The 13,878-nt window shown below is 46.7% G+C and overlaps 2 protein-coding genes across 2 annotated transcripts in view; one reads left to right on the plus strand and one right to left on the minus strand.

Moving 5' to 3' along the window:
- Positions 1 to 8,584: 8,584 nt before the first annotated feature.
- EIF1AD (eukaryotic translation initiation factor 1A domain containing) lies at positions 8,585 to 13,287 on the minus strand. The gene is made up of 6 exons (XM_040466071.1): positions 13,065 to 13,287; positions 11,742 to 11,921; positions 11,487 to 11,595; positions 11,279 to 11,387; positions 11,060 to 11,110; positions 8,585 to 10,560 (listed from the first exon to the last, which is right to left on the minus strand). The coding sequence occupies exons 2-6, from the start codon at positions 11,826 to 11,828 to the stop codon at positions 10,416 to 10,418; spliced, it is 501 nt and encodes a 166-aa protein (XP_040322005.1). The 5' UTR covers positions 11,829 to 11,921; positions 13,065 to 13,287; the 3' UTR covers positions 8,585 to 10,415.
- Positions 13,288 to 13,617: 330 nt separating this feature from the next.
- Positions 13,618 to 13,878, plus strand: part of BANF1 (barrier to autointegration nuclear assembly factor 1) — a 6,638-nt gene continuing 6,377 nt past the window's right edge. The window contains exon 1 of the mRNA XM_040466072.1: positions 13,618 to 13,744. The gene's annotated coding sequence lies outside the window, so the exon portion shown is untranslated. The remainder of the gene's footprint in view (positions 13,745 to 13,878) is intronic.

The following is a 13,878-nucleotide window of genomic DNA, read 5'->3' on the forward strand; positions in this document are numbered from 1 at the left end:
GCATTGTGGTACCCACGACCACCTCCATGGCTAACAACCGGGACTGGTTGGGAACGAAGGTTTCTGGCCCTTGGCACCTCACTGCGAACCAGTGAGGGTTACTGAACACACACACTTTAGTAGTTAGCATCATCGGACTCTATCGCAACAGCAGCTGAAAAGTTGCTGTCACTGCTGACGCGCAGCGGACAGCCTCGGCCAGTGCTTTTATTCCTCTGCGTCACCAGGCAAGGTGCGCAAAGTGCCTTTACGCCTTCCGTAGGGGCGGTGGAGTCTCTTGCAGGTGTCATCAGTGGATCAGGCCGGAGCACGATATGAGCTACTGCTGTTGTCCTGACTTTCCACTAGGTCGATGACACGGACCCCGGTTCCTACTGAGCCAACTGTCCATGTTGCCTCACACGCCGCTCAGATACAGATAAGCAGAGATGGTTGGGCTTTGGGTGAGGGCAAAATCCGGGGTCCTGCAACCCAGGTAACTTCCTTCAGGGACGTCTGGGCACCTACTGAGGATAAATTGCTGGCCTTATGCCTCCAACTACAAAGAAAGAAGCCCTATGCCAGTTTAGCTTCTTTGTATTTTGAAGGCAGCAGACTCCACATTTAAGAACCTTACTGAAGCCCGTGCACCAGGCCAGCAGGCGAGAGACCGTGCCCGAAGGGCCTCTGGAACAGGAAGTTTTGGAAGATCAAGCAGCTGCGAACCCAGCGCCGCCACTGAGCCCCGTCTCCTGCACACCCCACAGAATGACGGTCTCAGCTTCGGAAATTCCATTCCACCAGTTCTCAGGGTCTTCTCCCTGCCGCTGGGATGTGCCTTCTGTAGAACCCCACACGCATCCCCTCAGCACATGACAGATGCGTGCGTACTGGCCAGATTTCGATGGCCATCACACGCAACTCTCTGCCTGAGGACTTTCCCTGGCCACCGAAGTCTGTGTACCCACACAGGGGCAGGCTGGAAGCCAATCCCCCAGGAGCAGCCCTCTTCCGCCAATGACGGGTGTGAGTTGATGGGGAAGTGCCCTGGCTGCCTTGCCCTCGGGCTATTGCTGAAGGGTTAGATGCTGGCTCCCAGAGTTCTCTAGGAAGGAAATTTCTAGTATGGTCAGCTGCAGTTTCAACCTGCTGGAAAAGTCAACCTGAGTTGAAGTAAAGAACACAACAGACGGAGGGCACCTGGGTGGCTCCGTCGGTTAGGTGTCCAACTTCAGCTCAGGTCAGGATCTCATAGTCCATGAGTTTGAGCCCCGTGTTGGGCTCTGTGCTGGCAGCTCAGAGCCTGGATCCTGCTTCGGATTCTGTGTCTCCCTCTCTCTCTGCCCCTCCCCCCTCACAAAAATAAATAAACATTAAAAAAAAAAAAAAGGAACACAATAGACGGGATGTCTAACAGAAGGGATACCTCTTAGGCATGAAACAGGGAAATCAGAATACCAGACTGAGAAGATCTAAGAGGAAGGACTAAAGAAAACAACTGCACAAGAAAAGCTAAGATATGGAAGGTAGAAATAAAGATGTTAAAATCTGACAAACAGGGATTCTGGAGAGAAATCTGAACATGGAGGGAGAAGATGTTTGAAGAAATAATGGAGACAAACTTCCTGGAATCATATAAACATAAAGCACCTGGGATCACAAAATGCCCAAAGAGTGCCAGGAGAAGAAAAAGGAATAACTCACATCTACACACACCATCTAGAACTTTACGAATAGCGCACATAACACAGATAGGAAAGAGCATACCACACGCAAAGCAATGAGAACGAGACCAATGTCAGGTTTTTCAATCGCAACGCTGAAAGCAAGAAGACAATCAAGTAATATTTTCAAAGTATTGAAGGAAAAGATTTAGAATCTAGAAATTTATATCCATCCAAACTGCCAAATAGGACAGATGGGTCCCCTATGCCAATTATTAAAAGAAGTTAAATGAGCTGAGTGTATCATTTAAAAGAAAAATAGTGATGCGTGATTCAACTTTTACGATGTAGAGGTGGGTAGAGCATCTGAAAGTAAAGTAAATCTGAAAGTAAGAGTATGGAAGAGCACTTACCAGGCAGAAAGAAAAATACTAAGCAGAAGAAACTGGGATTTGGAAACGAATTTCACAATAAATTTCATCTTAAAGAAAAAGAAACTGGGGGGAGCTATGCTAACATCGCATAAACAAGGATAAAAAGCATCTGTAGGCATGGAAAGCATCACTCCATAAGAAAGGGTTCAATTCACAAAAGGAGACAGCAGTTTTAAATGTGTTGTACTTAATACCATAAACTCAAAATCGATTAAGCAAAAGGTGACAGACTACAGGAAGAAATCATTCAATCCCCCCAGAGATCCACAGCTGATGAATGTCCATCGATGTAGCCACTTTGGAAAACATTTGGTGGCATCGCCTAAAATTCTGACAAATTCCATGCCCGAGAAACGTCCTAAGAGGAACTTTCACACCGACACAGATGTATCTACCGGAACGTTTACAACTGGGGGAGGGGGAGGCGGGGAGGAAGAACCCCAAGGGCCACCAGAAGAGTGAATGGATAAATTGTGAGAGAGTCCCACAAGGAGATATTATTGGCAGTCAAAACAAATGAACTACAGCAACTAGGAGAATCAAAGTAACATATTAAATGAAACATCAGCCCCTAAATATGACATTTGGCATGTTATCCTTTTCATAAGGTTAAAAACCACCTTTTTAAAAAGTTTATTTAGAGAAAGCGAGACTGAGCAGGGGAGGGGCAGGGAGGGAGAAAGAGAATCCCAAGCAGTCTCCGCACTGTCACAGAGCCTGATGTGGGGCTCGAACTCACAAACTGAGATCATGAGCTGAGCCAAAATCAAGAGCCGGATGCTTCCCGACTGAACCACCCAGGTACCCCTAAAAAAACCTTTTAGAAAACGCATGTAGATAGAAGAAAATGACATGGGAAGAAGACAAGGGCATACAGAGTCCGAGTTGGTTGCCTTGGGTGGAGGAACGGAAGGTGGGACGGACAGGGTTTAGGATGGGAGGGTGGAGGCAAATGATAGCTTGGGTTGTTGTATAGTCAGCTGGAGTCTTTGTTTTGTGGTGGTGAGTTTGAAGGTGCTTACGTTATTAAAAATAATCAACTAGGGGCGCCTGGGTGGCTTAGTCAGTTAAGCGTCCAACTTCAGCTCAGGTCACGATCTCACGGTTTGTGAGTTCGAGCCCTGCGTCAGGCTCTGTGCTGACGGCTCGGAGCCTGGAGCCTGCTTCAGATTCTGTGTCTCCCTCTCTCTCTGCCCCTCCCCTGCTCATGCTTTGTCTCTCTCACTCTCAAAAATGAATAAATGTTAAAAAGTTTTTTTAATCAAATATTTAAATATAATAATTTATGGACCAAAAATGGAATCATATGGAAATTAGAAAACACTCAAAACTAAACTATAATAAAACACTAGACACTTCACACCTACCAGGATAGCTACTATTAAAAAAAAAAACAACCATAATGTGTTGGCAAAGATATGAAGAAATTGGAAAACTTATGCACTGTTGGTGGGAATGTAAAATAATAAAAAACACTATGAAAAACAGTATGCTGATGGTTCCTTAAAAAATTAAAAATAGAGGGGCGCCTGGGTGGCTCAGTTGGTTAAGCATGCAATTCTTGGTTTTGGTTCAGGTCATGATCTCATGGTTCATGGGAGCCTGCTTGGGATTCTGTCTCCCTCTCTCTCTCTCTCTCAAAAATAAACATTAAAAAAAAATTTTTTTTAAATTAAAAATAGAATTACCCTATCATCCAGCAATTCCACTTCTGGGTATATCTTCAGAAGAGTTAAAACCAAGGTCTCAAAGAGATACTTGTACACCTGTACACCCACGTTCATAGCAGCATTATTCACAATAGCTAAACGGTGGAAGGAATCCAGGAGTCCACCGAAGGGTGAATGGATAAGCAAACCGTGGTATACACAAACAATGGGACAGGTTCAGCCGTAAAAAGGAAATTCTAACATGTGCTAACAACATGGCTGAACCTTGAAGACATTATGCTAAGTGAAATAAGCCAGTCAGAAAAGGAGAGTATTTGCACAAAATTGTGAATGTATTTACCACTATTGAGCTGTATGCTAAGAAATGGTTACAATGGGATGGGGCGCCTGGGTGGCTCAGTCGGTTAAGCATCCAGCTCTTGATTTCAGCTCAGGTCACGATCTCATGGTTTGTGGGATCAAGCCCAACACCGGGCTCTGACAGCTGACAGCACAGAGCTTGCTTGGGATTCTCTCTGCCCCTCCTCCCACCACTCACGTTCTTCAAAATAAACATTCAAAAAATGCTTTAAAAATGGTTATGATGGGAAATTGTATGTACATTTTAACTTACTAATTAAATAATTTAATTTATTACTAAATTAGGCATCTGGGTGGTTCAGTTGATTGAGTCTCTGACCTCAGCTTAGGTCACGATCTCACAGTTCGTGGGTCCGAGCCTCATGCTGGGTTCTGCGCTGACACCTTGGAGCCTGGAAACCTGCTTCGGATTCTCTGTCTCCCTCTCTCTCTGCCCCTCCCTCGCTTGTGCTCTCTCTCAAAAATGAATAAACATTAAACAAAAATTTTTTAATAATAATAACTAAATACAAATGCATATAGACCTGCATCAAAGGACATTTTGGCCTTAATGGGTAAGACTGTCCCACAAAGGGAAAAGAGTACCTTTGTAGAAAAATGATCTAGAAGCCATCTCTTTAACCAGGTGATCAAAATTAGCACCACCAGTGATTGGGACCTTCTCCATCACCACCATGTGCCTTAGATAAGCAATAGGAACACATCAGTCCTAAGCTATTTTTGCTAAAATTGTTTAACCCAAATCTAAGTATGCATAAAGAATCACACATATCCAAACATGGTACATTGTAATAAGATAACTGGCTTGAACTTGTAAAAAAAAAAAAAAAAAAAAGCCCATTAAGATATCTGTTCTAAATTAAAAGAGGTTAAAGAGACATAACAACTCGATGTAAAACCTATGCATGTTGTGTGTAGAAAGGAGTAGAACGTGGCAAATCTTACAAAGCGGTGGCCCCACGAAGGGCATACGATTCTTTCACCTTTTCTTCAGGCTTGGGCGCGGGCAGGAGGTCGAGCCGAAGTGCCCAAGCACAAGGGTTAGAATAAGAGCCACAGGATAAACTCAGGCGAGTGTGAGAAAAAGGGAAATTCATATTTCTAATTCGTGAAATAGAAACAAACTAATAGCGAAGAAGAATGACAACAAAGAACGGATGCGCTGAAGAATAATGAAACGTCTACCCAGACTGACAAAAAAGGAGAAAGCACAATATTAGATATAAAAAAGGAGACACAATGTGGATAGTCAAGATTACAAACATAAGGCAGTTCTACAAAGAACTCTGTGATAAATTTGAAAGCACCAAGATAAGAAAATAGGAAAACATTTTTCCTTAAAAGTATCACAGAATCCAGAACAGAGAAACCTAAACGATCTATTATCACCAAAAATCTAGAGTTAAAAATCTCCCCACCTGGGGTGCCTGGGTGGCTCAGTCAGTAGAGCAGCTGACTCTTGATTTCAGCTCAGGTCATGATCCCAGGGTCATGGGATCGAGCTCCACATGGGGCTCCACACTGAGCCTGGAGCCTGCTTGGGATTCTCTCTCTCTCCCTCTGCTCCTCTCCCCAGCTCGTAATCTCTTGCTCTTGTAACAAGACAAACCAAAAAAAAAAAAAAAAAACTTCCCACCCACCCTACACACGCCAGGCACAGTGGTTTTACAGCAAGCTTTACCAAAAATTTTAGAAATCCAAAATTCCAATGTTGTACAAACACTTGTAATGACAACAGAATACTCTCTCATTTTATGAAGTTGGAATAATCTCGATATAAAAACAAGGACAGCGCAGGAGAGAAAAAACTTAAACCATCTCATTTCTGAGCCTGGATGCCAAAATGCCTCCAAATATCAGAAAAACAAGTCCAGCAATATATTGGAAAATATATCATGACTGTTTTATTCCAGGAATGCAAGGATGTTTTAAGGTGAGAAAACTGTCAAGGTAGCTTACCGCAGTCACAGGCTAAAGGAGAAAAAACACGTGGCTCGCTCAGATTACCAGGTGTGCTCCTTGGCACCTGTATGCCGGTGGCCGCATGGTGAGGGAGGAAGCGGGTGGGGAAGTTCCGGTGGAAATGACCTGCCGTAAGGCTGATGCTAAAGTGATACAGGCACAGAGCCCGAAGGGCCACAAGTCTCCAACCTAACAAGTTACTACTATTGGGCATCCAATCGCATGGACTGACCATGGCATCGTGGGGGGCGGAGGGGGAGCTCTTAGAATACTCAGCTCATTCTGGGAGATCTATTCACTCATGGTTGGATTCTGCCGCTAAGTTGGGAAATGGAGGGGGCATTCAACTTCAGAGAATGGCAAAGGGGAGTACTATGCAGAACACAGGACTGTACCTGCATCGGGAAGCTTAGCTACGACCCACAGGAGCTAAAAGACTGAGAAGAGATGGAGAAATGGTGATGAAAAAAGGTTTTAGGGGGAAAACAGGGGCTATTAGGTACATCACACAATCACTGAAAGCTAGAGAAATATCTAAGGCCAGGCTTACAGATACAATGCCAAAAAAAATCGCAGATACACATGACCAAGCGGGTGACAATCAAAGGAGTACTCAGAGGAACACTGGTAGCCACAAATGTTAGAAAACACGACTGAAATTAAGCACACAACTCAATAAGGTAGCTTTGAGCAAATAAACCCAAAGAAACAGAAGGAAAGGGCCAATAAAGTAGGCAGACATCTTGCAAAGCTAGTCAAAGAAAATAAAATGCACAGAATACAGGTCAAACGTTTGTTGGTTTTAACTGCTCTCACCCCGTCTCCTTATTCTGGTAAAAGAACCTCTCTATTCTATGGAGCACGTGGTACATACGAAGCAGGTTTGGCTCATCTCGCCTCCCACCAAACCCCCATCCTCCCTATTCAGCCCTGGCCACAGCGCTTGCTCAGGAGAGGGCCAGCGACCCAAGAATACCCACCGATCGTCTGTGAAATACACAGATGCTAAGGGAGGAACTCTTTGCCTGTAAGGACTGAATGTAAACCGGAGCTTCCTGCAGAAAACAACGGTAGGGAGAAAGAGATCCGTCCACCGACAGAAGCAGAGGTAATCCAAGAAACAAAGGAGAGTCCTAACGAAATCATGCCGGACCTGGATCAGCTCTGCCTAGAGCTGTATTCTTAGACCTCTGTGAACGAGCCCGGGTGTGCTTCTGCTAGTTGGAGTTAGATTTTGTCGCTTATAAGTAAGAAAGTCCAAAACGATGCCCCAAACAGCTTAAATACACATGAAATACGACTCACAAAATATAAACTGCCAACATGGACTCAAGGATAGAAAACCTGAATAAAATGGCACAGAATTAAAAAGCAAAGATCTACCCCTTAAAAAGGAACCAACCAGAGATATTTTTATAAAGCCTACCAAACTTTGAGGCAACAAATTACTCCTGTTCTACAAATTATTGCAGAACAGAGAAAAAGATAAAGATTAAACATCTCCAAATCCATTCTACAAGGCTAGCGTAATGCTGTTATCAAAATGGAACAGCGACATCATTAAAACAAAAAGTGAAATTGGCCCAGAAGTAAATATAAAAATCCTAAATAAATGGAACAAATCCTCTAAAACTAAACAGGGCTTACAAGCAAACCCAAGGACAGCAGCACAGTAATAAAATGAAGACTTTTGGTTAACTCAGTAGATAGCAAAATCCATCACTGTTAAATAAAGGGTAAAAACCTTCAGCAAGCTGGGAACAGAAGGAAACATTTTCAGCCTAATGGAGTTTATCTAGCAGAAACTTAGAGCAAGAACTGTGTGAGGACACACGAGAACCATTCCCACTGGGAGAAAAACAAGGATGCCACCCAACGTTACACTGGAGGTCCTGATCCCTGTAATCCCTAAAGAAAAAAGAGTGTCAAGAATAAAACTACCACCAGTGGGACTTGACTGGACTACCCAGAAAGCCAAGAGAATTAACTGAAAAACCACGAGAACTAAAGAATTCAGGGGCGTCTGGGTGGCACAGCCTGTTAAGTGTCATGATCTCATGGCTCACCAGTTAAGATAGCGCTTTTCTCCAAATTGAGCTAGGAGATTTATTCACTTCTTAATGTTTGAGAGAGAGAGAGAATGAGCAGAGGAGGAGCACAGAGAGCAGGAGACCCAGAATCTGAAGCAGGCTCTAGGCTCTGAGCTATCAGCACACAGCCCAATGTGGGGCTCGAACTCATGAACCGTGAGATCATGACCTGAAGTCAGACACTTAACTGAGCCACCCAAGCATCCCTCAAGCTAGAGTTAAAACCCTGCCAATGAAAATCTCAAGAGGATTTTTAAGTGGAAATTAACAAGTTCCTTTTAGAGTTCTTATGTAAGAGAAAATATGAAATCTTCAAGGAATAGTAAGGCAGAGAGGAGGGAGCTATGAGATTATTAATCCTGCCATAAAACGGGGTAGGTGCACATACATCAACAGATTAGAAATTCCGAAAGGAGACCCATAAATACGCAGGAATTTCGTTTTAAAAAGATACCTTAAATCTGTGAAGGATGACCCCTTCAGTAGATGGTATACAGATGACTATCCCTTTAGCAAAAGTCACTTCCCATAAAAAATAAATTTCAGCCAAGTTCAATATACACACACATACATATCCTTAACTCACCTGAAGTTTATTTTTTGTACACACAGACATACAAACACATACCCATGTATACGTTTAAAGCTATGCTAAGATACTATCAAGGAAAGTGAACAAGAAGCAGATAAATGAAGGAGTAGCTGGAGAGGATGTGGGAACAGCGACAGGTGTTTCAGGCTGTTTTGGATGAGAGAGTCTACAGCATGTTCGATGCTAACACATCCAGTAGAAAGGATGACAAACTTCCATACGGTCCTTAAGCAGGAGGACAGACAAGCTCCAAAGCACAAGAGAAAAGGTTTTAGTCCCACTGGATTACACGGGGAAATTAGAGACAAGACAATCCATGAGCACATTTGTACGCTTGGTAACGGAGAGGTGAGAGTTCCCTCCAAAGGCTATGATTTAATGAAGTATGTGGTCAACACCTAAGAGGAGAAGGAGGAATTGGCAGACAACGTAAAAGTTTTGAAATACAACATCCCAGAGAAGATTTGCTAGGTGTCCACTTGAGGTTTTGTTAATTATGAATTTAAGGTAGAACCAGTGAGCTAGGTTGGCTGTTTTCTCTAGCAGTTACTTGAGCATAAGCAGAGAGGCAAACGGGTTGGCCAGGGTTAGGTTTTACTAGATGAACACAGTGGAGGGAAACAAGGGAGCGGGAGGGTATAGGGAAGCGGAGATAGGAGAGTAACAGTAAGAAGGGAAAGGAGCGGGGTGGGGGGTGGGGGGTGGGGGGAGGCCTGCAGATAAGGATAAAGAGGCGGCAGTTGAGCAAGCAAGCGAGAAAGCCAGGAGGTGGTGACTGCACAGATGTATGAATTCAAGAAGGGCAATTCCTACCAATGGCAGGGATCCAGGGAGGGACCGAAGACACAGGCAGCAGGCCTCAAGCGGAAGACAAGGAAGTAGGGGGCCACACATAGCGCTGAAGAGACCCACCCCCAGGAGGTAGAAAATGACAGAAGCAGGAATGGAAGACTCTAAGCCAGGGGGTAAAGTCTTCAACGTCTGAACAGTGATTAGGTCAAGGCCAATAATGAAGAGGGAGTGTATGGCCAGAAGTATGAGCTTCAAAGGACAAGTGGGATGGTTTGCAAGAGGGCTGAGGAGTAATGGTCTGCGTAGCCACAAGGCCGCCACCAGGCAGAGGATGTACACCGCAGCACGGAGGTGGGCATTCCTGCAGTCGTGGTGACTGGCACGCCAGGAAAACAGCTTACGAGGCACTGTGAAATTTGTCCTGAGTGTCTCTTAGAGGCGGAGGCACTAGATCCTTCCGCCGTGCTCCTGAATGCCTGACTCAGTATTACTTGCCAGCAGGCAGCAGAGAAGGATTGCTCCCAGTTGGTAAATACATGCATGAAGGCACAGCACAGGGCCTGGCACTTACTGAGTGCCCAGTGAGAATCTAGGAAAGGTTCCAGCCATTTCCATCTCCTGCCCGTTTAGGACCTGCACCAAGGAGCAGTCTGTAACTTCACGAATCCCTCCTCCCTCCAGAGAGCCACTCAGACACCAGCACAAGTCGTCACCCACCAGGGGTTTAATTCTCCTTGAGCAGAAGGTCAGTTCAGAGAGGGGCCCTGCCTTGTCCCCCATCCAGAGGGGGGAGATCTGCAGAGCACCCCAGGAATGTCTGAGCTCAGAGGAGCCAATCCTAGTCTCTGGGCAAGAGAAGCGGGTCGAGGGACTCAGGCTGCCTCTTCCTCTTCGCTCTCCTCCTCGCTCTCGTGATACTGTCTGCGATTGGTGTTAACAAAGAGGTCAGAATCATCTTCAGAGCTGGACTCTTCTCCTGATGACTGTGGCTCCACGGAGAGTTCTGGCGGAGTCTGTCTGCATGGGGGAAAGGGACAGGGTTAACCCAATGCCTTCTGGAAAAACTAGACTGGCAATCAAGGAGCCCCATAAAAAGGAGGGCATGAGGCCAAGAAAAATTGTCTAAAGACTACCTCCCACCTCACATCAAAAGTCTGCAAGAACCACTGGTTTTAATAAGGAGTCCAATCACCAACACTCAATGGACTCACACTACATACCAAGTGCTATACTAACCAATTTCACAAGCATTAACTCCTTTAATCCTCACAAAGCTCCCATCTTACAGGCGGGGAAATCCAAGCCTAAGGGATGAAGTAAGCTGCTTAAACCATTCATTTACAAGTGGTATTGCCATGGTTTTAACCCCAGGCATCTGACTTTCAAGCCACACTCACAACCACATATTCTGGAGCTCTCACCAGGGACTCTACACAGATAGAAAGAAGGTCTCTATTTTCCCCTCAAGTCTCCAAGGCCTTAGCCCCTATTTTCTGTCCTAAGGCTTGTTCCTCACCTGTTCCTACTGTTGTTGTGCTTCTCAGCCACTTCTGAGAAGGCCTCAGGCCTGTACCAAGAGAAGAACCAGGGTCAGAAAAGACAGAAAAATCTATCAGCAAAAAAGCTGTTTCCAGCTGTCCCTGCCTGGGATGCCATCTTCCCTCCCCCACCTCCACAGCTAGGAAGTCAATATCCCCCAAAATGAGACAGGCAGTGACCAAGGGGACCACCCTACCAGAGCCCTTCCTTCTGCAGAGAGCGCACATGGTCTTTGCAGAGCACAAAGGAGATCTCAGCCTTCACTTTTTCTCCCTCTTCAATCGGGTCAACAATGAGAAAGTCGCCTGCAGGTAAGACAGGAGAAAAGACAATAAATCCTGCTTGCAGTGGGGGAAACCAAGCCCCCAGGAAACAGTGGTCTCCTATAGGGCTACCTCTCTCACCTCTCTTGATCCAGATGTTCTTCCGGTATTTGGAGGGCATGCTCACCAGGAAGCGCTGCCCCTGGGCTGTCTCCACCTCATGCAGATTGTTCCCTGGGGTCCTGAGTACCTGGTCCAAGAGAGACCAAGAACCAGTCAGCCTCATCAGCCAGCTCAAATACTCAGTGAGCTGTGCTGCACCTTGCCGCCGTGCTAGGGGTCCAAGGGGAGTAGAAGGATGGGGAGGCAGAGCCGCTTATGCCCAATGCCACTCACCCTCACGATCTGCTGCTGGTCAGAGGGCACCATATGCTCCCCCAGCACCTCCTTCACCACATGCTTCCTCTTGGTGGCCTGAGACATGCTGGGGCCCGTCCCAGGGGGGTGAGGGATGGGGAGACTGTCAACTCCTCCTCCTGGGTTTCTTCGATGGCAAGTTCAGAACCCAGGACTGTTCTGAAGACGGAGAAAGACCTTTTACTGACGAGTGACTATGTCCTGGTTAAGAACATGACCTTTACAATCTAATTACTAGGGTTCAAATTCTATCTTGGCTATGTCCCAGCTGTTCAACTTCCCCAGTTTCAGAGAAAAATAATAGCTAACTCTGATCACCGTTAGTAGAATAAAATAAGGCAAGCAAAGCACTTAGCACAGCATATGGCACATAAAAACAACTGACTGGGGTGCTTGTGTGGCTCAGTAGATTAAGTGTCCAACTCTTGAGATCGTCTAAGGTCCTCATCTCGCAGCTGTGAGATCAAGCCGGGAGTCTGGCTCTGTGCTGAGCGTGGAGTCTGCTTGGGATTCAATCTCTCTCTCTCTCTCTAAATAAACATTCTATTTATTTACTTATTTATTTAGGAGTCTGCTTGGGATTCATTCTCTCTCTCTAAATAAACATTTAATTAATTAAGTATGTATGTATGTATGTATGTATGTATGTTTATTTACTTTTAAAACCGAGAGAGACAGAGCACGAGCAAGAGAGAGGCAGGGAGAGAAGACACAAAATCTGAAGCAGGCTCCAGGCTCCCAGCTGTCAGCACAGAGCCCCGCCGCAGGGCTCGAACTCAGGGACCGTGAGATCAGGACCTGAGCCAAAGTTCTATGCTCCACCGACTGAGCCACGCAGGCGCCCCCGGAAATAAACATTTTAAGTAAACATGTTTAAATAAATATAACCCCCCCCCTCCTGTTACCACATGTGCTGGCGCAATCAGAAACTAAATACATGTCCTACAGAAATAAGTCATTCCAGCAACGGCCCGGGGAAGGAGTGTGAGAGGACCTAACTGTATGTTCCTCAACACATCCGTACATCCCTAGCACAGCCACACAACACAGATTCTCAATTTTTCAACACACTATAGTCAGAGACCGATGGTCCGAGCCAGGAACAAGTTCATAAAAGGTCGGGTAAGCCGGCTGGGTCTGCGGCATCTGATTTCTGACTTGGGTACTGAGAAGACAGGACTCGTTCCACCAAGGCTGAAGGTTTCCAAAGGAAACTCCAAAGTGTCACCTCTAGCTGCTGTCCCCTGCCCTCCTCCCTCCCTCTCCTGGAGGAAAGACGCTGAGAGCGAGACCCACACTTACTCTCTTGCCTTCGTCTCCCACGGGCGCTGCCCGAACGACCTCGTTCTCCAGGACGCTGAGAGCAGCTCGCCCACGACTCACTTCGCAGCTAAGCCAACGAAGGCACAGAAAAGGGGCCTGCCGGCGGTCACGACGATGGCGTGGACATATACTCAGGTCCCCTGCGCCTTTGACATCTAGCCGACTCCTCCAAGCCGAGTGACGACGAGGACTACGCGAGCCCTCCTGGGTCGGATCCTTCCGAGCACCGTACTTCCGGCGCTACCCGGAAGCTTCCTGGCTACCCTCCCCCGCCTCGTCCGTCTCTTTAACTCTTCCCACCGCCAGGTCAGCCGAGGCTAAGTTTTTAAGTTCCCGATGCGTGCAGCGGGGAATGGAGTTTTTTCCGACGCCCCAGCTTCCTGAGACCGGACATACTGCCCGAGAAGCGAGACCACAGAAGGCAGCCGGGCTTCCCGAGAGGCAACCCGAAAGCCAAGCCTACTAAAGGCGCCACTGAGGTCGAGAGCGCCTCATCTCTATGGCTCGAGGCGGCTAGAAGTGCCCAATTCGGATTTTTTTTTCACAGGCGGCTCTTGAGGCGACCCGGAAGCGGAAGTGGAAGAAAGTTCTAGTGGGTTGAGGTATCGCTCGGAGCAGCCGGGTGGCGGGAGGAGCCGTTACGGGAGCGGGAGCTGCCGGTGAGCGCTAGCTGCGGAGCAGGGCCGGAGCTGGAGGCGGGAGAAGGCGCGGGGAGGAGGGGTGGAGAGGAGCCCGAGCGCTGGAGCGGCCTAGAGGATGCGCCCTCGGAGAGGGCTCGGCCGCCGGGCGGGGA

This window comes from Herpailurus yagouaroundi, unplaced genomic scaffold (assembly GCF_014898765.1).
Source record: "Herpailurus yagouaroundi ecotype Mexico unplaced genomic scaffold, PumYag 569, whole genome shotgun sequence".
Classification (NCBI taxonomy): Eukaryota; Metazoa; Chordata; class Mammalia; order Carnivora; family Felidae; genus Herpailurus; species Herpailurus yagouaroundi.

What these genes read in the sequence shown, in the direction of transcription:
- EIF1AD (XM_040466071.1), bottom strand. Translation starts at nt 11,828, where the DNA reads ATGTCTCAGGCCACCAAGAGGAAGCATGTGGTGAAGGAGGTGCTGGGG. An exon ending in GAACATCTGGATCAAGAGAG is followed by an intron (nt 11,388 to 11,486) that starts GTGAGAGAGGTA and finishes TCTTACCTGCAG; the next exon opens with GCGACTTTCTCATTGTTGAC. An exon ending in CTGCAGAAGGAAGGGCTCTG is followed by an intron (nt 11,111 to 11,278) that starts GTAGGGTGGTCC and finishes CTCTTGGTACAG; the next exon opens with GCCTGAGGCCTTCTCAGAAG.